We start from the raw sequence: 24,750 nt of genomic DNA, 5'->3' as shown, positions 1-24,750 counted from the left end.
GCAGAAAGAGCAACAATCATCTAGGGGTTGAAATGTTATTGAAATCACAATTTTCCACTCTATACCTTAGAAAAGCACCAAATCCTGGATTGCTATAGAGACTGACCATGCAATCCGGGGGATAGATCTTACAAGCGTCTTTCCTTTTTTTATTATTATTATTTAATTGGTACCAGTGTAATCATGAGTGTTATTGTGTACAATCATCATTTGTATGTCCCATTATACAAGATACATTTGTTATACTTTACGTGTTGGCACATTCGGTAATCAGATTCATATTTCATACCAATTATATGAGTAATATGTCACCTAACCTGCTGAGAGGCTAAATTAATGGCTTGACATATTGTGTTTTGCTTTGTTTTTGTTTTGTTAGGGGCCAAGCACCGAAGGTGCCATAGGCTTTGGTTGTCTGTTGGTTTTCTTTATTTTTATTATTCCTCCCCAATGGGAGTCAAAGGCAGCCTTATGAACTGTACCTTCTAAAATGATGAAATTAGGTACACTTATAGGGGTGGTCCTGAATAGTAATCTGACCAAATTTGGAGTCTCTAGAACCAACTATTTAGCACCACCACCAGTTCATGAATTCACTTTTCAAATGGTTATAACCTTTATAGCTTTTTACCCTTTGTCCTAAAAAATTATTCGTTGAATTTAATAAAAAAAATGTGTGGTAAGTGGTTGCACACAATTGATTTAAGCTACATTTAAATAAATGCATTAAGTTGAACTAAAATGTAATAAGTTAAACTTAATTCATTTGTTTAAATGTAGCTAAAATCAATTGTGTGCAACCACTTACCGTAATTTTTTTTATTAAATTCAATAAATAATTTTTTTCAGTGAGAGCTTTTTGTTGTTGTTGTTGTTTGTTGTTGTCGTTATATTTCTGGTAATTTCTTACAATGAGACCCTAACATTTATAGGAAAGTTTAGAGACATTTAGGACCAAATATCTTAACATTTGGAGACTATTTATTTTTTGGTTGAAAAATTGTGTCTGTGCTTTTGACTCAAGTTTACTTGCAAAACCTAAGACCATTTTTTTTGTGTGTGGTGTATTGTGTAGTGCATTAGGACTGTATTTATTAAGACTTTGATTGAATCCTGTGTGATGCAAACTTTTGCCATTTAGATTTTGCTTTGTCTATAATGTTCCCTAAAAAAATCTGTCCAAAAATAACAGAAATACCATGTTGTTTTTGCTTTGCTTTTGCATTACTATCCACCAGTTGGGATCCACTGCTCTATATATTATTCACTCTACATAATAAAATAATAAAATGATAACTAAACCACATATCTAATCAGACTGAATTATTACTGCACTATTAGTCAGCTATAATATATGCATACATGAAATTTGCATTACGTGCACAATATGCACAGACTAATTTATTTTGAAAATAGACCACAATTTTACAAGAGATCCATGTTTATAATTTGAATGGATAGGAGACATAAGGAGTCTTTTCTATACAAGTCCCCTTAGATGAATGGGCTTGAGTGAATCTGAGCAGCAGCTGGATCCCCTAATCTCTGTCAGGCTCAGTTGGAAGTGGCTGTTTGTGGGATATTTGAACTGTGATTGTTGTTTATCCTAATTCTCTTCTGTTATTTTCTTCACATCCACCGTGAAGCACTTTAGTTAGTCCCCTGAAGCCTGCTGTTCTCAGCAGTTTCACTGCACTGTGGCGATAAGGAGCTAAGAGTTGTCTTGCCTTTCTATTTGATCCTCTTTCTGGCTGCTCTCCAAACCACCATCGTGAGGAATGTGTTTACAGGTTGTATGGGTGCAGCACTGATAGATTACTGTTGAGACTATGTGTGTCGACGTGTTAATGCGAGTCAGTGCTTTCTGTCATTTCTATTGTCTCTGTCTCCTCATCTTATATTGTGATTCAAAGGTCCAGGGAATAAGGCACTTATTACTGGCCTCTCACACATACTGCATATCCAGGGTTAATTATTATTATTTTTTGTCAAAGCTTTTTGTCACCTGCCAATAGCGGGCAAATCAAGAAAGCCAGCCATAAATACCAGCTATTTTATTTACTTTTCAAAGCCTGATTTGAAACATTTGGTGCTTGGTGAGTGGTACTTTTAAACCTTGCTCCATGCAGTTAATACATTTAATGAATTATTTAACTTTCTGATTTAAACACTGCATCTGAGCATAATGGTAATTTATTTATTTATTTTGATTAAAACAACATTTTTAGATTGAAAAGATTTGTGAAATATTGTAAGGTAAATCTATCTATCCATTCATCCATTCATTTCTTCATCTGTCTAATCATATTTCCTTTTCTATCTATAACATCCAATCATCAATCCATCTAAGAACTGAGTTACTTATATTATCTAGCTGAAAGTTCCTGGACTCACAGTAATGCCAAATGAATGAAATGTTGTGGCTTTATTTGAATTAAGCTCTCTGATATGCACTGCAACATTACCAATTCGATTACCTCGCTTTTCAGTCGCCTTTACTTTGAGAGAGGATGGAGTGGAGTAGCCTGGTTCTGCGTGTGTTAGTGGATGTTTCAAAAACGGGCAGAACCCTACGCTGTGATTGGCTGATCAGCAGGATGCTCAGGTGTTGGAGGAGGATGCAAGCAGCCGCTGGATGTCACCATGTGTCTGAGAGGAGATAGCCACACTGAGGGGGAAAAGAAAGCTGTCTGATTAAGGGCTAATCAATTATTAGCCGTTTCATTTATTCATCAAATAATAACTTATCCGCTGCAGATATTAGTAAATAGCTATATTGCTGTAATTGCGGAAATCCTGTAAATCAGTTCGCACCAGTCGGCGCCCCATAAGTCAAAGCGCGTGACTGTGTGTGCCTGCGTGGGAAATCACAGATCACCGATCAATGGAAGTTAACCGAGCCAAACCAACCTCGCTGTCAGTGCGTGGACGTCTGTAGCCTGCGGACATTTATTTCACGTAAGTTTGTGCAGATGCCACATTGATTCTGTTTGGATCCTATTGCTTGAGCTGTTTGAATCGTTAATGAATGTGCAAAAGTTTCTGTGTGAATTGTACAATTGACCAATACAATGAGAGGATGGAGAGAGGTGAATGTTTGTCTATGTGACCACGCGTGTTTATTACAGTTATCGATTTATTTTACATGCAAAGTGTTCTAGGTGCACCTGACTCATTTAGTCATCTGCCTATGGCAAGCCGTTTTAACGTTCACTTAAAAAGGTTATATGTAAAAGGTGGATGCTGTTTGTTGATGCCTGGTGCCTGGTGACTGTGGCTGAATCCGAAATCGCCCCCTAAACTCTCATTCACTATTCCCTACGTTAGTCCACTAATAGCCTACTGTTCACTTGAAGAAAAGAGTAAGCGAATTCGAACAGCCGTTGAGTGTACATCGGTTCTACATTCGTTATTGCTGTGCAATGTGGGATTGAATAAGTGCACTCAATAACGTCCACTATGGTTTCGGACACCACTACAAATGGCTGTCCCCTCAAATAATGCCCTATTTGATGGTATAGGGGGCGATTTTGGATTCAGCCTGCGTGTCTGCGCATTTACAGCGCATTAAGCTAATTGTCTACACATAATATGATGGCATTATAATATAACAATGCAATATGTAACAATAAAGTTTGCAGTGGTTTCATAAATTAATTAAAAAACATAAAAAAGCAAAGAATACCTGATGCACATTTCTTTGTTCTTCATATTTTAGAACTAGAGTTTAAGAAACTTGCTGTATTTTTGTGTAAATAATTAAGAGAAAGTACACCGCCATCTTGCTCCGACGAAAGTGACTTAGGGTGCTTTCACACTAGCACTTTTGGTGCGCACCCGGGTTCGAATGACGTCATAGTTCGGTTCGTTTGGATGATGTGAACGCTGTTTTCCGAACTCGGGTGCGCACCCGCGAACCGTACTCGAGTCCGCTTAAAAAGGTGGTCTGGGGTACGGTTCATGTGAACTCGGGTACGATTCGCTGCTGATATGAACGCAATCGTACCAAATCGCGGAAGTGAACCGCTATTGATGACGTATAATGTGGTGCGTGCCTGCGTGCGTGTGTGTTTAACAACTGTAAAAGGGTCTATACGCTTACCTTGACGAAAACAGGGATTGACGCATGCAAGCAGAGAGATGATTTCTGCTTGCCTCCACAAAAATTGTCTTCGGCGGACATCCCGCTGTCTTTGGAACGGTTTTAATACTTTTGCGGCAGACAGACGCAAGTGTGTTTCTGTATATTTTCTTTGAAAACAAAACCAAAGGTTAAAAAAAAGAAATGTGAAGCGAGCAATTCTATCCATTTTGACGCCTTTTCATAGCAGTTACCAAGCAACACGAGTACGCGCCAGCTGCAGCTTAATGATGCAAGCGTACCACGGTTCGGATGCAAATAATATAATGTGAACACAGTCCATCGGGGGCAGGGGGAGGGGGGAGCAATCGAACTCGGGTTCGGAACAGACAATCGAACCAAGTGTGAAAGCACCCTTAAACGCACCTGCTGTAGTAAACACGACTTCCCACCTCGTAAGGACGAACTTCCCAGGAGGACTTGAACGGACATTCATTCACAACCACAGAGTAGAACCTTCTTTGAGCTGAACTCAAAGATCTAGGACTTTTTCTATGTACATGAAATACCTATTTCTCTCAAATATTGTTCACAAATCTGTCTAAATCTGTGTTAGTGAGCACTTCTCCTTTGCCGAGATCAGGGGCGTAGCCATCATTTCAAAAGTGAGGGGGACAGAATGTCAAGTGTAATACCAGTTTTTTCCAACTTTTGTTGACAGGTTTTTGCTTAATTGGCTTAATATGCTATTTATTTTTAAAGCAATAAAACAGAAAGAAAGAAAGAAAGAAAGATGCTCAGTACTTTATATTGCACATGCAGGGTTTTTCCTGGCTCAAAACTAGGCGGAGGTGGTAAAATCCTAATCATGTATTTTAATAATAAGATAATTAAATTTGTATGTTTTGTAGACCATCATATAGCCTACTGTGTTTGTGGGTGGAGCTTGGTACCTCTAGGGTGGTCCGGGGGCATGCCCCCCTGGAAGATTTTTTTTACATTTTAAAGATAAATTCAGTAATCTGGTGCACTTTGTGTCACCCGAATCTGCTGTTAAAAATAAATAATCCACCCGCCAACCACCCAAACCTATGATATTTGATCATCACATTACAATTATTCAAATTCTCAGTGTTAAACATGATAATATGGTAAAATATCACACTGAAGTAGGCTGCTTTAAAAATAACATTTATTTAAAATAAAAGTTCTTCTTTTGGCAAAATTACATTTCCTATAGACTAAACAGAGGCTCCCTTCAAACTTCAAACTCCCTTCAAACTGTTGGAAAACACTCTTATCAGAATACGTTTTTTATCTTTATAAAGGGCATTTTTTCCTTAATTTTATTAAATGTAGCCTATGCTCCATCTTTCATTTCAAATTGAAACAGTGAAACTTTGTTACCGTCAGTGTATTATTATCAACTATAGGCTATCAATCGCCACTTAACATTAAATGAAATTAAATCAGAATCATCCTTGCATTATCTGTGATTCCCTATTTATTATTATCTATCTATCTATCTATCTATCTATCTATCTATCTATCTATCTATCTATCTATCTATCTATCTATCTATCTATCTATCTATCTATCTATCTATCTACTATCTATCTATCTATCTATCTATCTATCTGTCTGTCTGTCTGTCTGTCTGTCTTACTAAACTAAAACTTTCCAATTGAAAACCTTCAAACTTCAAGCTTTTAAAACTTTCTGGTAAGGCTTTTTCAAGAGAACTTAAAGTTTGTCACCATGTAGGCTACACATGTTACAACGCTGCCTGATTCAAGCAGGCTGTTAATGCATGAAAATACAAACTCAGCATTAACAATCACCATGTTCATTCTAATTTGAAGGGCTTTGATAACATCTGTGAAAATAATAGACATTACGAATAAAAAAATATTGAAAATAAGTGCACGTTTGTGCGGGTAGTGAATATTTTCAATTTACAACAAAACTTGTTAATTATTCAACAAGAGAAATAGGCAGAGTTATTCATCATTGTGCAACACAATTCGGATACCACATGACAACTAAGTTACTTACAGTGCTTGACTTTTTCTTGAAAAAGGATTGAAGAGTTTTTTGCCGTTTTGAACTCATTGCGACCTCTATGAAAAAAATGGATTGCGCGCGGGTGCGAGCATGGGCGTGTCGTGATGCACGAGTGACTGATTACCATGGAAACGTGAAAGTCACGTAGATAGACTATCCTTGACTCTTTGGATTTTAAATCTCGATGTAGGCTATACACACCCGCGAAAACCTCAGCTTGTCGTGGACACACTTGCCCTATGAAAAAGTGCGGGGGACAAATTTACATTTTATAAAAAGTGGGGGGGACACGTCCCCCGCGTCCCCCGCGTAATCTACGCCTATGGCCGAGATAATCCATCCACCTCACAGGTGTGGCATATCAAGATGCTGATTAGACAGCATGATTATTGCACAGGTGTGCCTTAGGCTGGTCACAATAAAAGGCCACTCTAAGATGTGCAGTTTTATTGTAATGGGAGGGTCCGGGGGGGACCAGCCACCCGGACAGCTGCTGCAACAGCCGGTTTGCATAACCAAAAAATTCCTGCACAAACTGTCAGAAACCGTCTCAGGGAAGCTCATCTGCATGCTCGTTGTCCTCATCGGGTTCTCAACCTGACTGCAGTTTGTCGTCGTGACCGACTTGAGTGGGCAAATGCTCACATTCGATGGCGTCTGGCACTTTGGAGAGGTGTTCTCTTCACGGATGAATCCTGGTTTTCACTGTACAGGGCAGATGGCAGACTGCATGTATGGCGTCGTGTGGGTGAGCGGTTTGCTGATGTCAACTTTGTGGATCAAGTGGCCTATGCTGGCGGTGGGGTTATGGTATGGGCGTATGTTATAGACAACGAACACAGGTGCATTTTATTGATGGTATTTTGAATGCACAGAGATACCGTGACGAGATCCTGACGCCCACTGTTGTGCCATTCATCCACGACCATCACCTCAAGTTGTAGCATGATAATGCACGGCCCCATGTTGCAAGGATCTGTACACAATTCCTGGAAGGTGAAACATCCCAGTTCTTGCATGGCCAGCATACTCACCGGACATGTCACCCATTGAGCATGTTTGGGATGCTCTGGATCGGCATATACGACAGCGTGTTCCAGGTCCTGCCAATATCCAGTAACTTTGCACAGCCATTGAAGAGGAGTGGACCAACATTCTACGGGCCACAATCAACAACCTGATCAACTCTATGCGAAGGAGATGTGTTGCACTGCGTGAGGCAAATGGTGGTCACACCAGATACTGACTGGTTTTCAGACCCCCCCGGACCCCCCCAATACAGTAAAACTGCACATTTTAGAGTGGCCTTTAATTGTGGCCAGCCTAAGACACACCTGTGCAATAATTGGGGGGTGGTGGCGCAATGGATAAGACACATGCCTTTGGTGTGAGAGACCCGGGTTCGAATCCACTGTGAGACACCAATGTGTCCCTGAGCAAGACACTTAACCCCTAGTTGCTCCAGAGGCGTGCGACCTCTGACATATATAGCAATTGTAAGTCGCTTTGGATAAAAGCGTCAGCTAAATGAATAAATGTAATCATGCTGTCTAGTCAGCATCTTGATATGCCACACCTGTGAGGAGGATGGATTTTCTCGGCAAAGGAGAAGTGCTCACTAACACAGATTTAGACAGATTTGTGAACAATATTTGAGAGAAATAGGCCTTTTGTGTACATAGAAAAAAGTCTTAGATCTTTGAGTCCAGCTCATGAAAAATGGGGGCAAAAACAAAAGTGTTGCGTTTATAATTTTGTTCAGTGTAAATATAGGTTTTAGGAATAAATGTTACAACAGCTTGCCATACTTTCCCCCTTCTGATCATTGTTATGCTGTATTCTTCCCGGAGAGAGCTGTTGTTTTTACATTCATTCATACTTTTTTGCACAATTGCAGTAGTGTTGTACTGTAAATCCCAGCTGAACACAGAGAGTGTTTGCGGAGAATGCATTGTGTGAATGTAACATCTGTGTGTCACTTCATTTTGCCTCATGGTTGCGTTAGTGGTGGATGAAGACAGGTCAATGAATCATCCTCTCTGCATGCATTGAGCCAACTTGCCTGCACAGCTGCTTTGATTCAACATGAAAATGTATAATGACAGACTAATGCCTGCTGTTTTCGCCGCATTGTTTTGGGGATGTACAGAACACACACCGTTAAGAAAGGGTCACAGGACCGCTTATGGATTATTAGTACTGTCGTGAAGGAGATTTGGTCACAAGAGCAGGGAGAGTTAGTGATTTACTTTACCCATAGTACTAGTACCCATTTTAGACATTGCATGTTGGTGGGGTTTTCATAGCTGTTTAACCACTGAATTAGTGTTTATACCTTTTCTTATAGTATTTTATTACTCAGCTCTTTGGAATAATTAATTCTGATTTGCCAATCTCAGCATTCTGTGGTCAAATATTTTTATATGATGACTGTTAAACTGCCTAATTGATCACTGTACATTACGAGAGCACGATATAATCGTTTTGTGTTTCTCAAATCCATATTTCATGTCCATTTATTTATTTATTTCCTTGCCAAGTAGTCACGTAAAAAGCTGGACAATGTGCAGTTATAATTGCAAAATAAACCCATTCAGGGTGATTTAAGACCTGTATTGAGGTTCAGTTGTGGTTTATGTAAGGGATAATGTACATCCAGGCGGTGGTTCTCTCAAAATAACCCCCGACAGGATGATGAGGACCCCGACGCGAAGCGAAGGATCAGCCTGAAGGGGGTTATTTTGAGAGAACCACCGGCTGGATGTACATTATCCTGCTTATTACACGGCTACTTGCCACATAAGTAAATAATTAGACACGAAATATTGATCTGAGTTGAAATATTTTATTAGGTCTTTAAACGCAAAGCTTGCGCGGAGAGAACCGTTGCAGCGCAGAAAGTTCAAACTAAACAGACATTTTAGAGATACGGTATACAGTCATTCATATCACTTATTACACAGCATTTCGCCACATAATTACTGTATTGATTTCAGATTTCTGAGAACTGTTTTAAAATTGTTCCTGTTTGTACAAATCAATAGTCACAAAATGGCAGCAGCTGCGTTTGTATGAAACAAGAGTGAGTGAGTCCACGATACTGGATGGCATACTTAAATAACTGTACACAAAATATTGATTCGACTGAGTTTTAATATTTTATTAGCTCACCAAACACAAAACTTCCACAAAGAAAAAACGTTCCTAGCAGGCGTATAGCACTGCTGAATTCAGTGACCCGGATGAGCCTGCGTTATCTGTTTTGAGCGGTTGTTATCTGGGAATAATTTACCACTGGATGGCGCGATTGACCAATTAGAATCAAGTATTCCACAGAGCCATGTAATAAATTGAGATAATGACCAGCTGACTGTTAATTACCCCTTGACATGCAAAGTGAAAAAAAGTTTTAGATGATTATAATATTCTATAATTTAATAATATATGGGTTTGTTGTATAGATAATGTTTAGAGTTTTTGCTTTCGCTACAGTGTTAAAATGTTAGAACAATGTTCAGAAGATGGTTTCCCATTGTTTATGATTTTGAACGTTTGTGAGTCTAAAGTGATCATTAAAACGCAGTGCTTTCCAGATAATGTACTTAATGTACTCAAAATAAGTTTTAACATCATGGGCAAAATTTTTAATTTAAAGCATGATACCATGGCGACTAGCGTGTGGCAGCAAGAATCCTGTGATCCAACTCTTTTGTGTAGTGAAAAATTGCACTCAGGGTATTTTGAGCAGCTCTGAAAAATTATACTTGAATCAAACACTGCAGCATGAGCTGAAACGGAGGCTATAGTCTTACGTTTGGGATAGTTACGTTTGAGCCTAAAAGAGAACACATTTTTTTCCTCAGTTTCATAATTTAGTGCATACAAACGACCCAAATGACAAAGAGAGAAAAGCAATTACTCCACACCATGTTTCTTATTTGTAGGGGGAATTTATACCTGATATCTTTCTGAGAAAATGGCAGACTGTTATTTATGAAACCTGGGCATTGCCATCGGCAAAGGTGAGCTAAAAGTGTTTTTGATTATGGCTACATAGTAATTTAATTTGCCCCATTCGTGAATTAACCTCCATGCCATTATGATTAACACTTTGAATAGTGATTAGTGCTTGCTAATGCCAACATTACTATTACTGATGCTGTGTGTGCTATGGACATGAATGATACCTCAAATCATGCAGCCTCTACAAACGGTAAACCATTACAAAGAGAGTAAGACACAGTTTTGTTATAGATTAAAGAGCTTATGTATTTTTTTTTTTCTTAATAACCTGTACCCAGTAAGTGAATTTTCGACTATGAACAGATGGTGTTTACAAAACAACAAGGTTATGTTGGGTCATTGTATACTGTATGCATGTGCTGCAGCTGAGATGTCCACCAGGAATCTTGATTGTGACAGTGGCCTCTAGAACAACCTTCATCTGCAGCACACAAATTCCCCTGTGCTGTATTGTTATTGCTTCTCATTCTGCAAAATATTTTCTCTTTTCATCATCAATGTGCTACACACAAGCCAAAAAATAAATAAATAAAATGACAATATATAAAAATAACTTTTAATAGGTACTCTATTCAGTGTCTGATTAGAAATCCTTTAAAAAGTGTATTTTGACTGTCTTTTTAAATTATATGTTACATATTATAAGCAATGCTACAGATTGTGAATTTAAACATTTATTGGTCTTTGCATTTTTTTTTTTTGCTTATGTTTTGCAAAAAACTATTAGATTACCAGCCTAGCATATTGTTAGCCGATTAGCCTGCTAGCTTATGGACATTTACAATTGTATTGCATGTTTTTAATGCATTACAACCTCATTCCTACACGGATTTAACTCTACAGGTGAACGGAATCTCTACAGAAACAAAAATAATTTACTGTTAATCAGGCGATTTATTAAGTGGTAAGTTTTTGTCTAGTATATGCATAGTTAGGTAGCACTATTGGATGCATCTATCAGACTGAAAAATCTTTCCAGGATTTTTTAATATAGAGGTGTGTGATGAGTTTTGGGTACTTGTGTGTGAAATTAGACTTCCGCATATTTGATTATTTCTGAAATGCTGGCGAGAAAATAGTTCCCTATATATCTGTGTGTGTATTTGTTGTATGTGTGTGAGAGAGAAGATTGTAAACAGGTGGAGTGTAATGTGATTGGTGGAGCTTAAAGGGCACAGCTGACTGAGTCATCACCCAGAGGCTGCATTTAACGTCATACACTCTCTCTCCTTCTCTTTGTCAACATCTCTCCCCCTCTCCTTCTCTGTAATACCATCTCTGTCTCTTCCTATAATTGGCCCACCTTCCACACAGTCTCCTCTTGTTTCCTATTTTATTTCATGGCTCTTTATCAATAAGCAGCCACACACACAGTACCCCCATTAATGTGCACCCCAACTGCTCAGTTAGCAGAATAAACATCTATGTTTGATTTGTCCTATAAAAATCCTGACTAATGTACTGTAGCCTTCCTGTTTGTTATACTGCATATTTCTCTCACCCTCTTTCTCTTATCTGTCTGTCTTTTATTGTTCACCTCTGCTGAACCCATTCTGAATTGTCCTGATCTCTTCTATCCCCTCCCCATGTAGGACTTTAATGAGAGAGAGAGAGAGAGAGACACATCTTGGCCCACAGTTAGAATCTCCCGATAACCTAGCTGAGCACATTAATGCATCTCCAAATCCACGTGTGCTCTGTGCTGTTATCTCAGACAGCCTGTTTGCTTGTTAAAGATAACCGACTTGCATTTCAGGAACTTTTTAGTATAAATGTATTTTATGGGTTTATGTTTGTGCATTTATATCTGTTTATATGGTCCCTCTGTAGAGAAATGTACTTGATTACAAACATAACCTCAGTTCCCTGAGATAATGGGAAAGAGTATTTTGTTGCTAGACGCAGTGGGAAAACTCCTTTTTCTCCAAATACTGAAACCTTGTTAAATCACGCAGTGAAACTGTACGAGCCAATGGCTGTGCAGCGGAAATACACAAAACTATGGCGCTGAAGCCCTCCGAAATGGGCGGGGCTACCATCTATATAAGCAGGCATTTCGCCGTAGGATCTCAGAATAGTTTGACTGAAACGACTAACACAGAGTTGTGCAGCATGATAGCACGGCCAGCTGTGCAATACTTATTCCCTTTATCTCTGGGAACCATGGTTACATTAGTAATCAAGTACGTTACCTATCGATATGGTTCAATGGTATTGCGTCGCTAGACACATTGGGAATCCAGTCCAATAGTCCCATGATATAATTGCAGAACGACAATTGTTCTATGGCCCTGGCCTAAGACACTTGAGGATACGGGCCCTGAAGGCAGCAAGGCTAAGATAGGGCGAGGTACTTGTCCGAGACTAAGGTACTACTATGTCGGAGCCACAAGGGAAAGGGTTCAAGTGGGTTGAGCTCGCATAGAGGTCAAAGCCCAGCTAAACAGACAAGACCCGTGCTTGTAGAGCAGGGATGCCCAAGTTGTAAAATCTGGTGAAGGTGGACGGCGAGGACCAGCCAGCCGCTGCACAGATATTGCCAATGGATACTCCACTAGACCAAGCCCAGGCGGAGGCCATGCCTCTGGTGGACTGGACCTTCACTCCGATGGGGCACTGGAGGCCCATTGAAGCATAAGCTAGGATGCCCTTTGGTGCTGCCCCCAAAGCACACAAAGAGCTGCTCTGACTGCCTGAACTGGGCTACTCTTAAGGCTTGAAAAGGGCTGAGTAAGTGCAACTCCTGATCGCTCTCTGAAATGGGAAGAGCAGAGAGAGTAATTACCTGTGCTCTGAACGGAGTAGAGAACACCCTAGGTACATAGCCGTGTCTTGGTTTGAGGATGACTTTACAGTCGTTAGGCTCAAACTCAAGGCAAGACATGCTCACAGAGAGGGCTTGCAAGTCACCCACTCGCTTGACCAATGCTATGGCTAGCAGGAGGGTGGTCTTTAGCGAAAGGGACCACAGCTCGGCCGACTGGAGCGGCTCAAAGGGAGGGCTCCTGAGGGCCCTAAGGACCCTTGTTAGAATAGTGAGGGGACGAGATGGGTTCAGCCTTCTGGCCCCCTTCAGAAAACAAACAACTAAGTTGTGCCTGCCTGTAGACTGGCCGGCCACAGGAGCATAGGGGAATTGCCCACGGACCAATGGAGCCATGACCGGTTCTGTCAGAGAGGGGCCACCAGAAGGACTGCGCGTCTGTCCTCCCTGATCCATCTGATGACCTGAGGAAGCAGCGCGACCGGGGGAATGGCATATAGAGTAAGGCTGGGCCATTTGTGGGCCAGCGCATCTTTGTCTTTTGAGAAAAATATTGGGCTGTGAGACTTGTCTTCTGAGGCGAAGAGGTTGACCTCTGCGCTCCCGAACATACTCCAGATCATGTGAACCATCTGGGGATGGATTGTCCATTCTTCTGAGGACACATTGCCTCGAGACAGCATGTCTGCCCCTAGGTTCAGTCTGACCGGCACGTGCACTGCTCTCAGCGAGCACAGGTTGAATTGCCCTGACCCTGAAAGATGCAGCAAGCTGCTGAATTGTCAGAGCGCGCTCTGGCATGAGCCTGGCCTGCATTTGGGCCGAATTGAGAACTGTTCCCAGGAGGGCTGATTAGATGCTCTTTGGATAGAGATATGCTTTATGAGTGTCACCTGATAGTCATAGGATAGAAGAGTCATTTTCAGCTGCCAAGCAGTCAGTGCTGTACTCAGCTGATGTGCTGTCAGCGCTGTGCTCGCTGGGGAATCCCCATGCAGCAGGGAGAGTGAGACACGGGGAAATGGACCAGCGTGAGCTCACTTAGTCTCGTTCACTCAGCCCTGCGACTCCATTGTTTCTTAGTCTCATGCTTGAGAGAAAGAGAACAATGGAGAACGAGGGGAGGAGCTGTTTTCTTTAGAGAAAGTGGTCCGTGAAAGCAGCGAGGCGAGACTCGTGGTCTCACAGTAAGAGCGACCGTCTTTGATGAACGTGGCTTGGGATGGGCATGGCCCCGGCAAGCAGCATGCTCAGAGGGAATCCCCTCACTGCAGGTATGCCGCACAAGTCGTGAAAAGTGAAGCCAACGCGTCTCGATCGCCTTCCGTTGGTTGGTCCCAGTATATGTCATAATCCCCACCCTTTCCATGTAGTCTAATGGACGCGATGGAAACTAAACAATCAAATTACACTTCAAATTTTTTTTTTTACAAAGATGTTTTCTGTCCTTTTAGGTAGTTTTTATCACGCTGATGTAAGTTTAAGTGTTCGTTTAAAAAAAAAAAAAAGTTTGGTCTGAGTTATTTGATGCTATAAAACCGGGAATGTGACTGAAATGTCATGATTGACAGTTGTGATTGACAGCTTCTCTAAAGGAAGTGGCTGAGGCACCAACAGACTTTTTTGTGGATTTTCAGGAGGAGATTGGAGCTTCAGCTTTAATTTCTACACATCTATGCTACCCCTGCTTGTCAGCTTGCTTGCAGGGCGTCGCTAAATCATCTTTCTCCGCTGCGAAGCTTGTTCGATGGCGAGAAGGCTTCTTCTGTCTAGTCTCAGAGTCCAGCGAGGAGAAGATCTTCATAGCTAAAGAAGAATTATTCTGAGATCCTACGGCGAAATGCCCACTTATATAGATGGGTAGATATATAGCTATATAGATATTTAGCGCCATAGGTTTGTGCAGTTCTGCTGCACAGCCATTGGCTCATGCAATTTCACTGCATGATTCAATAAGGCTTCGGTATTCTGTGAAAAATGAGTTTTCCCAATGTGTCTAGCGACGCAATACAAGCGAACCGTATTTTTCTTTGTTTGTGGTGTTTTTTTAATATGCGGTTTAAAAGAGATTATATGAGAGTCCTCTGAAGAAGACGCATGGGCGTCGAAACGTTAGTCGTTTTACACCAATAGAAATCACTTAAAACGTTGTGTGCTCCGGTCCTGTTCCTTGGTCCTAGCTAGACCTTGGGTCTCCTCTTTTGATTTTTGCGTCCTGTTCCGTGAGCACCAACCAGGCTGAAGCGCAAGTGACTCCTTTCTATCACAAAAATAGACTTTGTATTCAGGATTTCTGTCCACCCAAAAGTAACAAACACTGATTATTCCACAGATGTAACTGAGAAAACAAATGCTTTTAAAGATTTGATGCCACTAATCTACTGTATAGAAAACTTTGACCAATAGAACACAGAATGACTTTAATTTCTCTTTTATTCCTCACCTCCAGGCTTTAGCTTGAAAGTATTTAAGGACAACCATTTGTGGTTCCAGCGTCTTGACCCTTGACTCTGAAGCAGTGATGGGACGTAAACTGGACCTGTCCGGTCTGAGCAATGATGAAGCAGAGCATGTGCTCAGAGTGGTGCAGAGGGACATGCAACTCCGTAAGAAGGAAGAGGAGAGACTCAGGTAACAGTAATATGAGACATCAGTCAAGATTTTATTTCTTTCGCAAGTTTTAAAACTTGCAGTTCTTAAGTGTGTATCTGATTGTGAGATTGTGTTTGTGTGCTTGTTTGCATTGGCTGATGAGGAAAAATAAGACACTCAGTGAAGTTGCTCTGATGACACTCATTTCCTGTTGTTGCCATCTATAAGCCTCCTTTAGTGAAAATGTTGTCATAATTTGCTCTAATGCTAATTCAAAGAGAGTGCCTCAATATGTGCTGTGCCAGGTTTGAGGTCTTGTGGCCAATAATGATGTGATGAGTTGAATTAAGTGCAAATGTGAAATTTAAGAGCTACAATGATTTTCAGCAAATATCAGCTTAAATTTGGCTTTGTTTCTCAAACAAAACTTTAGAAAACTTGATATTGCGTACAAATCGTATGGACCACTATGACGGTACTTTTTTATGGTTCTCTTTGTCTTCAACAGATCAAGCTGCTACAGTATACACCTTTGTTGAATAGAAAAGAGCAACCTGAACATTTTGCCAGTTATATAAGTCAAGTTTTTATATACAACAAAAGTTTATAAAAAAATAAATAAAAAAAATCTTAATGAGCATAATGAAAATAAGAAGATAGTGAGTAAATGAGTGGGTTTGTGGGTGAAATATCCCTTTAATACCAATTTGGAAACCCATATATTTCCATACGGTTCGTTTTCGCTATCTGTCTTTATCTCTTTTATTGGTGTTGCTGGTCTTTTCTTTTCTTTTTTTTTCTTTTGTCTTATTGATGCATTCAGAAATTGTAGTGCACTCTGCAGAGAATAACTTAACACAGGGCATTAACTTTGATGTATGATATTTATGTTCTAAAGCTGTGGAACGGAAAATTATTGCTATTACATTTCCTAGGTGGAATGCACATGTGGATGTGGATTGTTCTCACGGCCAAAATATGGTTCTACTTATCCATCAGTTATCCACTTCAGTTTGGCAGTTTGTTGCAGGGTTAGATTGTTGGAGGGCAGAGGTTATGGATCTTGAGATTTTATAATTTTGAACATTGTCAGACTTGACTCACTTTGGTCTTGATCTTTTGGCTTCTTGTTTTGATGAGTCAACAGCATGACATAGACCACTTAAGGGCCTCACTGTCTGTGGAAAAGGATATATTTTCATGGCCAGTGTATTTTCTGAGTGCTTCTCAACTGGGTTGTGTATTTGTATCATGTTTTTTTAGTCACATTTTATTGTGTTTTGAGTTTTAGATAATATTTCATCATGAAATACTAATTAATTTTAATGTATCTTTCGTTCATTTGACTAGAGCATTCAGTTCATCTTAGTTCAAGCTGACTTGTGAAGAAGTAATACTTTTGTGTGTATGTGTGTGTGTGTGTGTGTGTGTGTGTGTCTGATTATTCTCATATGTATAAGATGCATTTTGTTGAGTTGGTTACTTTAATTGTCAATAATTTAATTGCATCCTCTCTCTGGCATAAGCTGGCATGTATAGATCCACCTGTGAAAATGATGACTGAAATTCAAGCCTTACTGGTGGACTTTTTCTGGGATAAATTACACCAAGAGCATTTTATTTTTGTCTAAAGAAGAAGGTGGACAGGGACTGATAAACTTGCAAAGCAGAACAGCAGCTTTCTGTTTACAGTTTATACAAAGGCTTCTTTCGGGGTCAAGTGACTTTGGTTGGAGAGCGGCTGCATGTGCTATTTTACGGAGTCTGGGAGGCCTACAGATGGATAAATCTCTCTTTTTGTTAGACCCCCTAAAACTGGATGCCTCCAATATGCCAATTTTTTTATTGTAATCTTTTTAAAGTATGAAGTCTTTTTAATCAACAAAGGACACCGTGTACGGAATCACTCTTCTGGTTTGTTAAACGAACCCATAATACATGGAGCTCGTTTGGATATTTCTGCTGTTGAAACGCAGTTTTCCTGGACTAAATTATGTCCTTTGCAAATCCAAGAACACCACCTTAAGACTTCTGCTAAATGTGGCTGGACCTAATTTCATGAACATTAAGCAAACAACATCTCATTTGGGATTTTTTTTCAACTCGTATAGTTGCTCAACTGATGGCAAAGTGGCAGTCTGCTCTTACAAATGAAGAGAGACAATTATTAACAGACTATTTTACAGGAGTAGAGACTCCTAATACTGAAGACCCTTTTCCGACTATATACTTCTCTCCCAAACTAGATGATTGAATGGGTTTGTTTTTAAAAATTGGGAAGTCTTTGTGTTTAGGTTTCTTTTCGGTTAAGGGAAAGTCTTGTACAAAGCTTGTGTTTTGGTTTTTAACAAGAAGATTTTAGATGACAAAGTGGATACACCATGGCGTTCTTTCTTAAAATTGCATGATAATGTTAAGCCTGAATGGAGAGTTTTGTATAAGCCACCGTTAACGAAGAGAGTAGGAGATATACAATGGAGAGTTCTCCATGGAGCAATAGCTGCCAATGCTTTTATTTCTGTTTTAAATCCTGAGGTGAGCTCTGAATGTCCTTTTTGCTTTAAAAGAGAGACTGTTTTTCATGCATTTATGGAGTGCTCTAGATTAAAGCCCTTATTTGTTAAGAAGTCTTTTTGATGCTTTTAATGAAACTTTTTCCAAGGAGATATTTGTTTTGGGTGCTAAATATGTGCAGAATAGACAAATTGATTGTCAATTCGTAAATTTTGTCTTGGGTCAAGCTAAATTAGCTATCTATTCAAGTAGGAAAAATAAGATTGAACAAAGGACTGGACAGAATGTTACTGTGTTGTTTTCAACTCTTATAAAGTCTAGAGTTTTGATTTGATTCTAATTTTTATAAATCTATGGATGATCTGATTTCTTTTGAATTAAAATGGTGTAGCAAAGGAGCATTGTGTTCTATGTTCTATTATTTTTCACACATTTTCTGTAATTCATTTTATTCTCTGTGATTATTTATACACTCTAAAAAGTTTAACTATGATTTACAATTTTTTTTTGGTGAAACATTTTTACACAAATTTTTTTGTGTATAAATTTTAAAGCTGTGAAATCAATGACATACTGTATGAATTGAGTAAATGCAAGTAAAAAATAAATAAATCTGAGTAACGGCATCTGGTACATTAACAAATAAAATTTAGTAGAAATAATTTAACATTTAAACATTTAAAAAACAATATTTATGAGTAATATTCATTTTTTTTATTTCCTCTAAACCTTTGTAAAATAGTATTCCATACAACCACCAGTATACATGACATTGGCCTTTATTGTCGATAAGTACAGCAATACAGCATATTTTACACTGGTTTAACATGTATACAAAATTGGCTACATTTAAACTCATTTAACAAACATTTTAGAAGAAAAAATGAAACATTTAAACATTCAGGTAGCCTAATTCAAGTTTAATCTACCAGTCTGTTATCCAATTTCCACTGGACCAGCGCTGGTTCTCGTGCCAGAGATGGACTAGTGCTCTGCGGGTGAACTTCTAACTTTAGACCGCCGTCCTGAGTTTCACTCATAGCTGAAAGATACTGCGAGCGACTGACTCCATAACCTGCCAATAAACAAACAGTGCACAGTTCTGAGGACATTATATCATCCAAATTAATTATATTCATTATCATTAGGAATGAAGTCGTGTGTTTTATGCAAGGCGTTTCAATCACGCGAAAAGACAGGCGCACTCTCGTTTAGGTATCGAATTACGCCTCTGTATGTTGTTTTGCATTAAATACAATTATTTAAAGGTGCAGTGTGTAATTTTTAGCGGCATCTAGTGGTGAGATTTGCGAATTGCAAACAGCCAGTCACTCATGGCTTATCCTTCAAATTGCAAACTCGAATGAGAAGCTACGGTGGCCGACGTAGGATCGGAAGATGTCTGAGTCTGAGTCTGAGTCAGCAGAGAGTAGCAAGTCAAGCAATGAGGTTTCTTTATATTATATTTGATATTAAATTATATTTACTTAATTATTCAGTAAAACCACATGTTATTGCAATTGTTATTTTTACTTGTTCATCATTGTGTTAGTCTTTTATTCACTGACTGTACTAGGGATGGGAATTGATAAGATTTTATCAATATCAATGCCATTGACGATTCTGCTTATCGATCCGATTCTTTAACGATTCTCTTATCGATTATTGATAGCATTGTGTGGAAATGTAGTCATATGCTTTTCAAAAAAACAAGTGGTTTTATTTATTTTAAAGTTTAAGCTTGAGTAAGCAAACTGTACTTTTTATGTAATTTATGTAATAAATAGAACCTTATTTACGGTCTATTTACGGTCTGGTGTCAACACAGAAAACATTTCATCACTGGATAGTTTTTTTCGTTTAATTAAAGTGTTGTTTTATGTCAGCTGAATGTCCGGAACGCTTTTCAGAGAAGATAAAGCAACTTATTTAGCACAATTCACACCCAGCGGTAATTCATAAAAAAAAAAAAATCTCCGAATGCTCCACATGAAACTTTGGTCTCGATTTATTTTGATTAATATGTGCGAGGGAGAGAGAGCAAGACAGCGCTTAGTTTGGAGACGGTGAAGTCTTGTTTACACTTTTGCATGGCTCCGAAGACAGAGAGTCGCGCGCGCGACCAGGTCTCTCTCTCTCTGCTCTTTCTTTCAGTTAAACATGCGCCCTGTCACAACGCAGCAGTTCATCTATATTACTCACCGATCAAATAAGACTTTGGCGGGACAAAAATTCGCTTTGGCGGGTGCTAAAACAAGTTCAATGCAGGAAAAACCCTGTTATTCCAAACGGCATAATTTGTCTCGTTTAGTAAAATAAAGCCAAGCTTTAGATCGCCTCTGCCTCTCCATGATTACCTCCTCTGCTCAAATCAAATCGAAATAGCTAACGTTACGATGTCCGAGGCGTCATTCAGACAGCATGTTTTTCTCCACGTTTGCAGAGTCAGGGAAAACCTGAGTATTCTGCTGCGTCTTTTTCTGCTGCTTCTCATTCAAGTTAGTGACGAAACGCGCTCTGTAGCGCTGTTTGTTCGCTGTCGGCTACGGTAGAAACATGACGTCACGATATGTCGGCCTTCATAGAATCATAGAAGGGGGTGGCCGCGGTTATGTAGATATAAATGACTCATTCTAAGTTAATAAAAACATAACGGTTCATTAAGTAAGGTCTTTATACACCACTGAAAACATAGTAATGGATCTTACATTGCATTTCTGTCAATAGATCCTCAGAAATATCACACATTGCACCTTTAAAGCACAGTAATGATAGATAAAATAAAGCATACACAAACCTGAATTTCACAGAGGAAAAGCACCAATTCTGCGACGCTGAGAAGAGAGAACTGTTCTGGACTGGAGAGAATTCAAACAATCCGCGCTCACTCAACCGTTGAGTGAGGGTGGGGGAGGGGTGCATTGTTTTAATTGAGTAATCTTAGTGTGTTAAATATATTAATAATATTGATTTCAATTAAGTAATATTTTTGTTTCTTGAAACAGATCAGTTTAATTCTCCATACTCAAATATGTGTGTTATGGCAAAATCGTCAGTTTAATGAAGATGATTCCTCTGAATATAAAAAACCCAGACTTAAAACACATCATGTCTTTTAGAAGACACATTTTCATGATTTTGAGTGCTGAATATTAGGATTTGAATGTTTCAGTGAAGCTGACAGTGTTGGGTAAGGATTATTCTATCTTTATTACTTCCGACACAATGAGATGTTTTGTCTGTGGAAAGCATGGTCATACTAGACAAACGTGTCCCACAAAGAAGGACGCTGAACAAGTTAACCATGGGGATGAGTCAGTCACTGTTAATGAGCAGGTAAATCATACTCCTGATGAAAACAATGAAAGTAAAACTGATCATAACTCTGAAAAAGTTAGTGACAGGCTTAGTGAACCTAGTTCGTCTGGTTGTGTCGATAACTCTGATGTGGTCCCCATTGTTACTGATGTATTGAGTGAAAATGTTGCTGGTGATCGTGTAGAAAAACAGGATGGTGCAGAACCTGCTGGTGCTGATAGCGCTAGGGTTTCTGAGCACATTGGAGCAACAAATTTGATGGATTCACAAATAGATAACTTGTCGCATAATGATTCTAGAAGTGGTTTGGAAAATGATGGACGCTCTCTTTATGATTCTGATAATGAATACTCAGATAGTTGCGGAGACAGCATTGATGCAATCTCTCAGGGAAGTTCCACTTCTAAAACAAATGTATCCTACTACACGGCTGAACAGTTGAATCATCTTCTTGATTCTACAAAAAATCAACGGAGACCAAAAATTTTAATGTATTTTCCAAGTCATGCCATGAGAAAAGCTAGAGGAACTTGATCAACCAAAACGTTATCGACTTAAGAAATTCATGTGTGATGTAAGAAAAAGAATGAAGACTCGATCTGCGAAACACTATTAAGATTATGATGAGTTTTGTGGTGTTTGTGCTATTGCTCTTTGAATTTCTTTATCTTATCCCCATGACTTCATTTAATATTGGTCCTTTTAATATTAATGGTTGTCGGGGCATTGAGAAGAGAGCTGCATTATTTGATTACAGTTAAAAAAGACAGATATAGTCTTATTACAAGAGACGCATACGAACATTCAAAATCAGAAGTATGGATGACCGAATGGAAGGGTAGAGCACTGCTTAGTCATGGTTCAAACTTAAGCACAGGTGTTGCAATACTTCTTTCACGAGTTCACACTTACGAATGATCAGAGAATAAATAGTTATGCGTATTTGGCGTGCTGTCCGGGGGGAGGGCTCCGAGCTCGGAAATTGGGCCCGAACCCAGAGTACTCCCCCCGTATCTCTTGGTTAGGAAGATAACCAGGTAAGTGTGAGGAGATGGGGTGGTGGAGGGATGCTGAAAACTGTCAAGGATAATGGGTGAGTCGACTGTGAGTATTTATAGGCCTTTAATCATGCTGATTGAGTGGACCTGTTGATTACTGATTGCTGACAGCTGGTTGGAATGACTTGATTGTTTGATCATTAGAACGTGTTCCTCCCGAACTTTGTTAATAAAACATCATTTCATCACGGGTAAATAGTCAGGCTTTTGTGTCTGAAATCATTTCTGGTTGGATTTTACGAGTGGGTATTACTTTAGGAGATTCTATTTTTTCTTTTTTTAATGTTTATGCACCAAATACAGGGAATGAACGTATATCTTTTTTTGAAAACCTCTCTGAAACTGTATCAGAATGTTCCCAGGATAAGATTATTGGGTTGGGGGGTGATTTTAACTGTACTTTAGATCAAGCTGTGGATAGGAATAATGAGGAACCTCATGCTTGTTCGGCTGAAGCACTTAGGTCTTTAATTAATTATCATAGTTTTATTGATTTCCAGGGGTTAGGCAGTATACCTCGCTCAAACAGAATTCTAATGAAATATCAGCAGCAAGACTTGATCGGTTTTATGTGAAGGCTTATAATCGGGGGAGATTTTTTGGTGTCTCTATTTCACCAAACTTCTTGTCTGATCACCACTATATTACTGACAGAGACTGTTTCTCTTCCTTGTATTAAATTTTATTCTACGTATTGGCATTTTAATAATAATTTACTCCAGGATAATTCTTTTATTCATGCTTTTCACTCCTTTTGGAAAGCTTGGAAAGAGGAAAGAGACAGTTTTTCATCCTTAAGTCGTTGGTGGGATATAGGCAAAGTACAGATAAAACTTTTTTGTCAACAGTATACTGCTCACAGCACCAGAGCCCTTAAGGAGAAAATGAAGATACTGGAACAAAATATACTTCAGTCAATACAAATTGAAATTACAAGCCAATAATGATGATTAATCTTTCACATATATTGAAATAAATAAATTTCTCTTAAAGAATCTTTTAGAAGAAAGAGGAAAAGGAGCTTTGATTAGAGTAAGATATACTCATTTAAATGAAATGGATGCCCCTACAGCTTTTTGTTTTGGACTAGAAAAAAAGTCTACCAGAAAGACTCGGGAGAATAAATACTGTAACAATTAAACATTTATTAACAGCCCAACAAGCAATCAAGTTCTTTGGCGTAGGCCCCGTCCGTAGCTTGCAATCCTGAAGACGAAGGCAGGGGCGCAGCCGACCCCCTGCAAGGTATAGGAAGGGACCATCCTGGTGGTGGTGGGGTGGATGGAGGGAAGAGACCATCCTGGTGGTGTTGGGGAGGATGGAGGGAAAGACCCATCTTGGTGGTGGTGGGGAGGATGGAGGTGAATTGAAGCGTCAGCATCTGCGAACTCAGACGTGTGTAAGTAGAGAGTAAGATGAGAAGGTAATAAGTGACGTAACAATTGAGTCTTCCCAGCAGAACTTATGCTAGAGCTTCATTTTCATCAGTTAAAATTTCCTAATGGACAAGAAATAACTGATCAACAAGAAATCAATGCTGTTGCTTTGTCTTTTTATAAAAAAAATGTATCAGGCAGAAGCATGTGAAGAATCAGTTGTAAATGAGTTTCTATGTGATCTTCTTCATGTTTTAGAGCAAGATAAAAAAAAGATTTAGAGAGTTCTCTTAATTTTTCTGAGATTTCAAAAGCTGTTTTAGAGCTGAATCCTGGAAAGTCTCCTGGGATAGATGGCCTGACAGCAGTTTTATAAATGTTTTTGGAATTTGACAGGATTTTTATGAAGTTTTATTAGAATGCTTTGATCAGAGGATTCTTCCTCTGAGCTGCCGAAGAGCTGTCTTGACACTAATCCCTAAAAATGTAAAAAAAAATGAAAAATTGGCGCCCTGTATCACTTTTAACTGTTGATTTGAAGATATTGTCAAAGTCTATAACAAACAGATTAAAGCAATTTATATCAAGTGTTATTCATGAAGATCAAACCTATTGTATTCCCAAACGAACAATTTTTGATAATCTTTTTTTTGATAAGAGATATGGTCTCTATTGGGAAAATAAATGCATTGGACATAGGTTTTCTTTCTCTTGATCAAGAAAAAGCCTTTGATCATGTATATCTTTTTAAAACTTTAGAAGCTTTTGGTTTTAAGCTTTCTGGATTACTATATGCCGTTTCAATCGAACCATTGTTGGTTTCTTTAAGGAATAGACTACATGATGTGAGCATTTCTGGTTATCCAGATTTAACCCCTGTAAAACTTACAGCATATGCTGATGATGTCACTGTTGTTGTACGCAATGTTGATGATATAGACAACTTAAAGATTTTTTTAA

At 39.0% G+C, this 24,750-nt stretch overlaps 1 protein-coding gene across 1 annotated transcript in view; it reads left to right on the top strand.

The window, feature by feature from the left end:
• The first annotated feature begins 2,665 nt into the window (after positions 1–2,665).
• Positions 2,666–24,750, top strand: part of myripb (myosin VIIA and Rab interacting protein b) — a 348,507-nt gene continuing 326,422 nt past the window's right edge. The window contains exons 1-2 of the mRNA XM_084399265.1: positions 2,666–2,958; positions 15,382–15,563. Of these exons, the coding sequence (XP_084255391.1) occupies positions 15,454–15,563 (110 nt within the window). The 5' untranslated portion in view covers positions 2,666–2,958; positions 15,382–15,453. The remainder of the gene's footprint in view (positions 2,959–15,381; positions 15,564–24,750) is intronic.

This window comes from Rutilus rutilus (assembly GCF_951802725.1).
Source record: "Rutilus rutilus genome assembly, chromosome: 24".
NCBI lineage: Eukaryota > Metazoa > Chordata > Actinopteri > Cypriniformes > Leuciscidae > Rutilus > Rutilus rutilus.
This window is presented reverse-complemented; position numbering and strand designations above follow the sequence as displayed.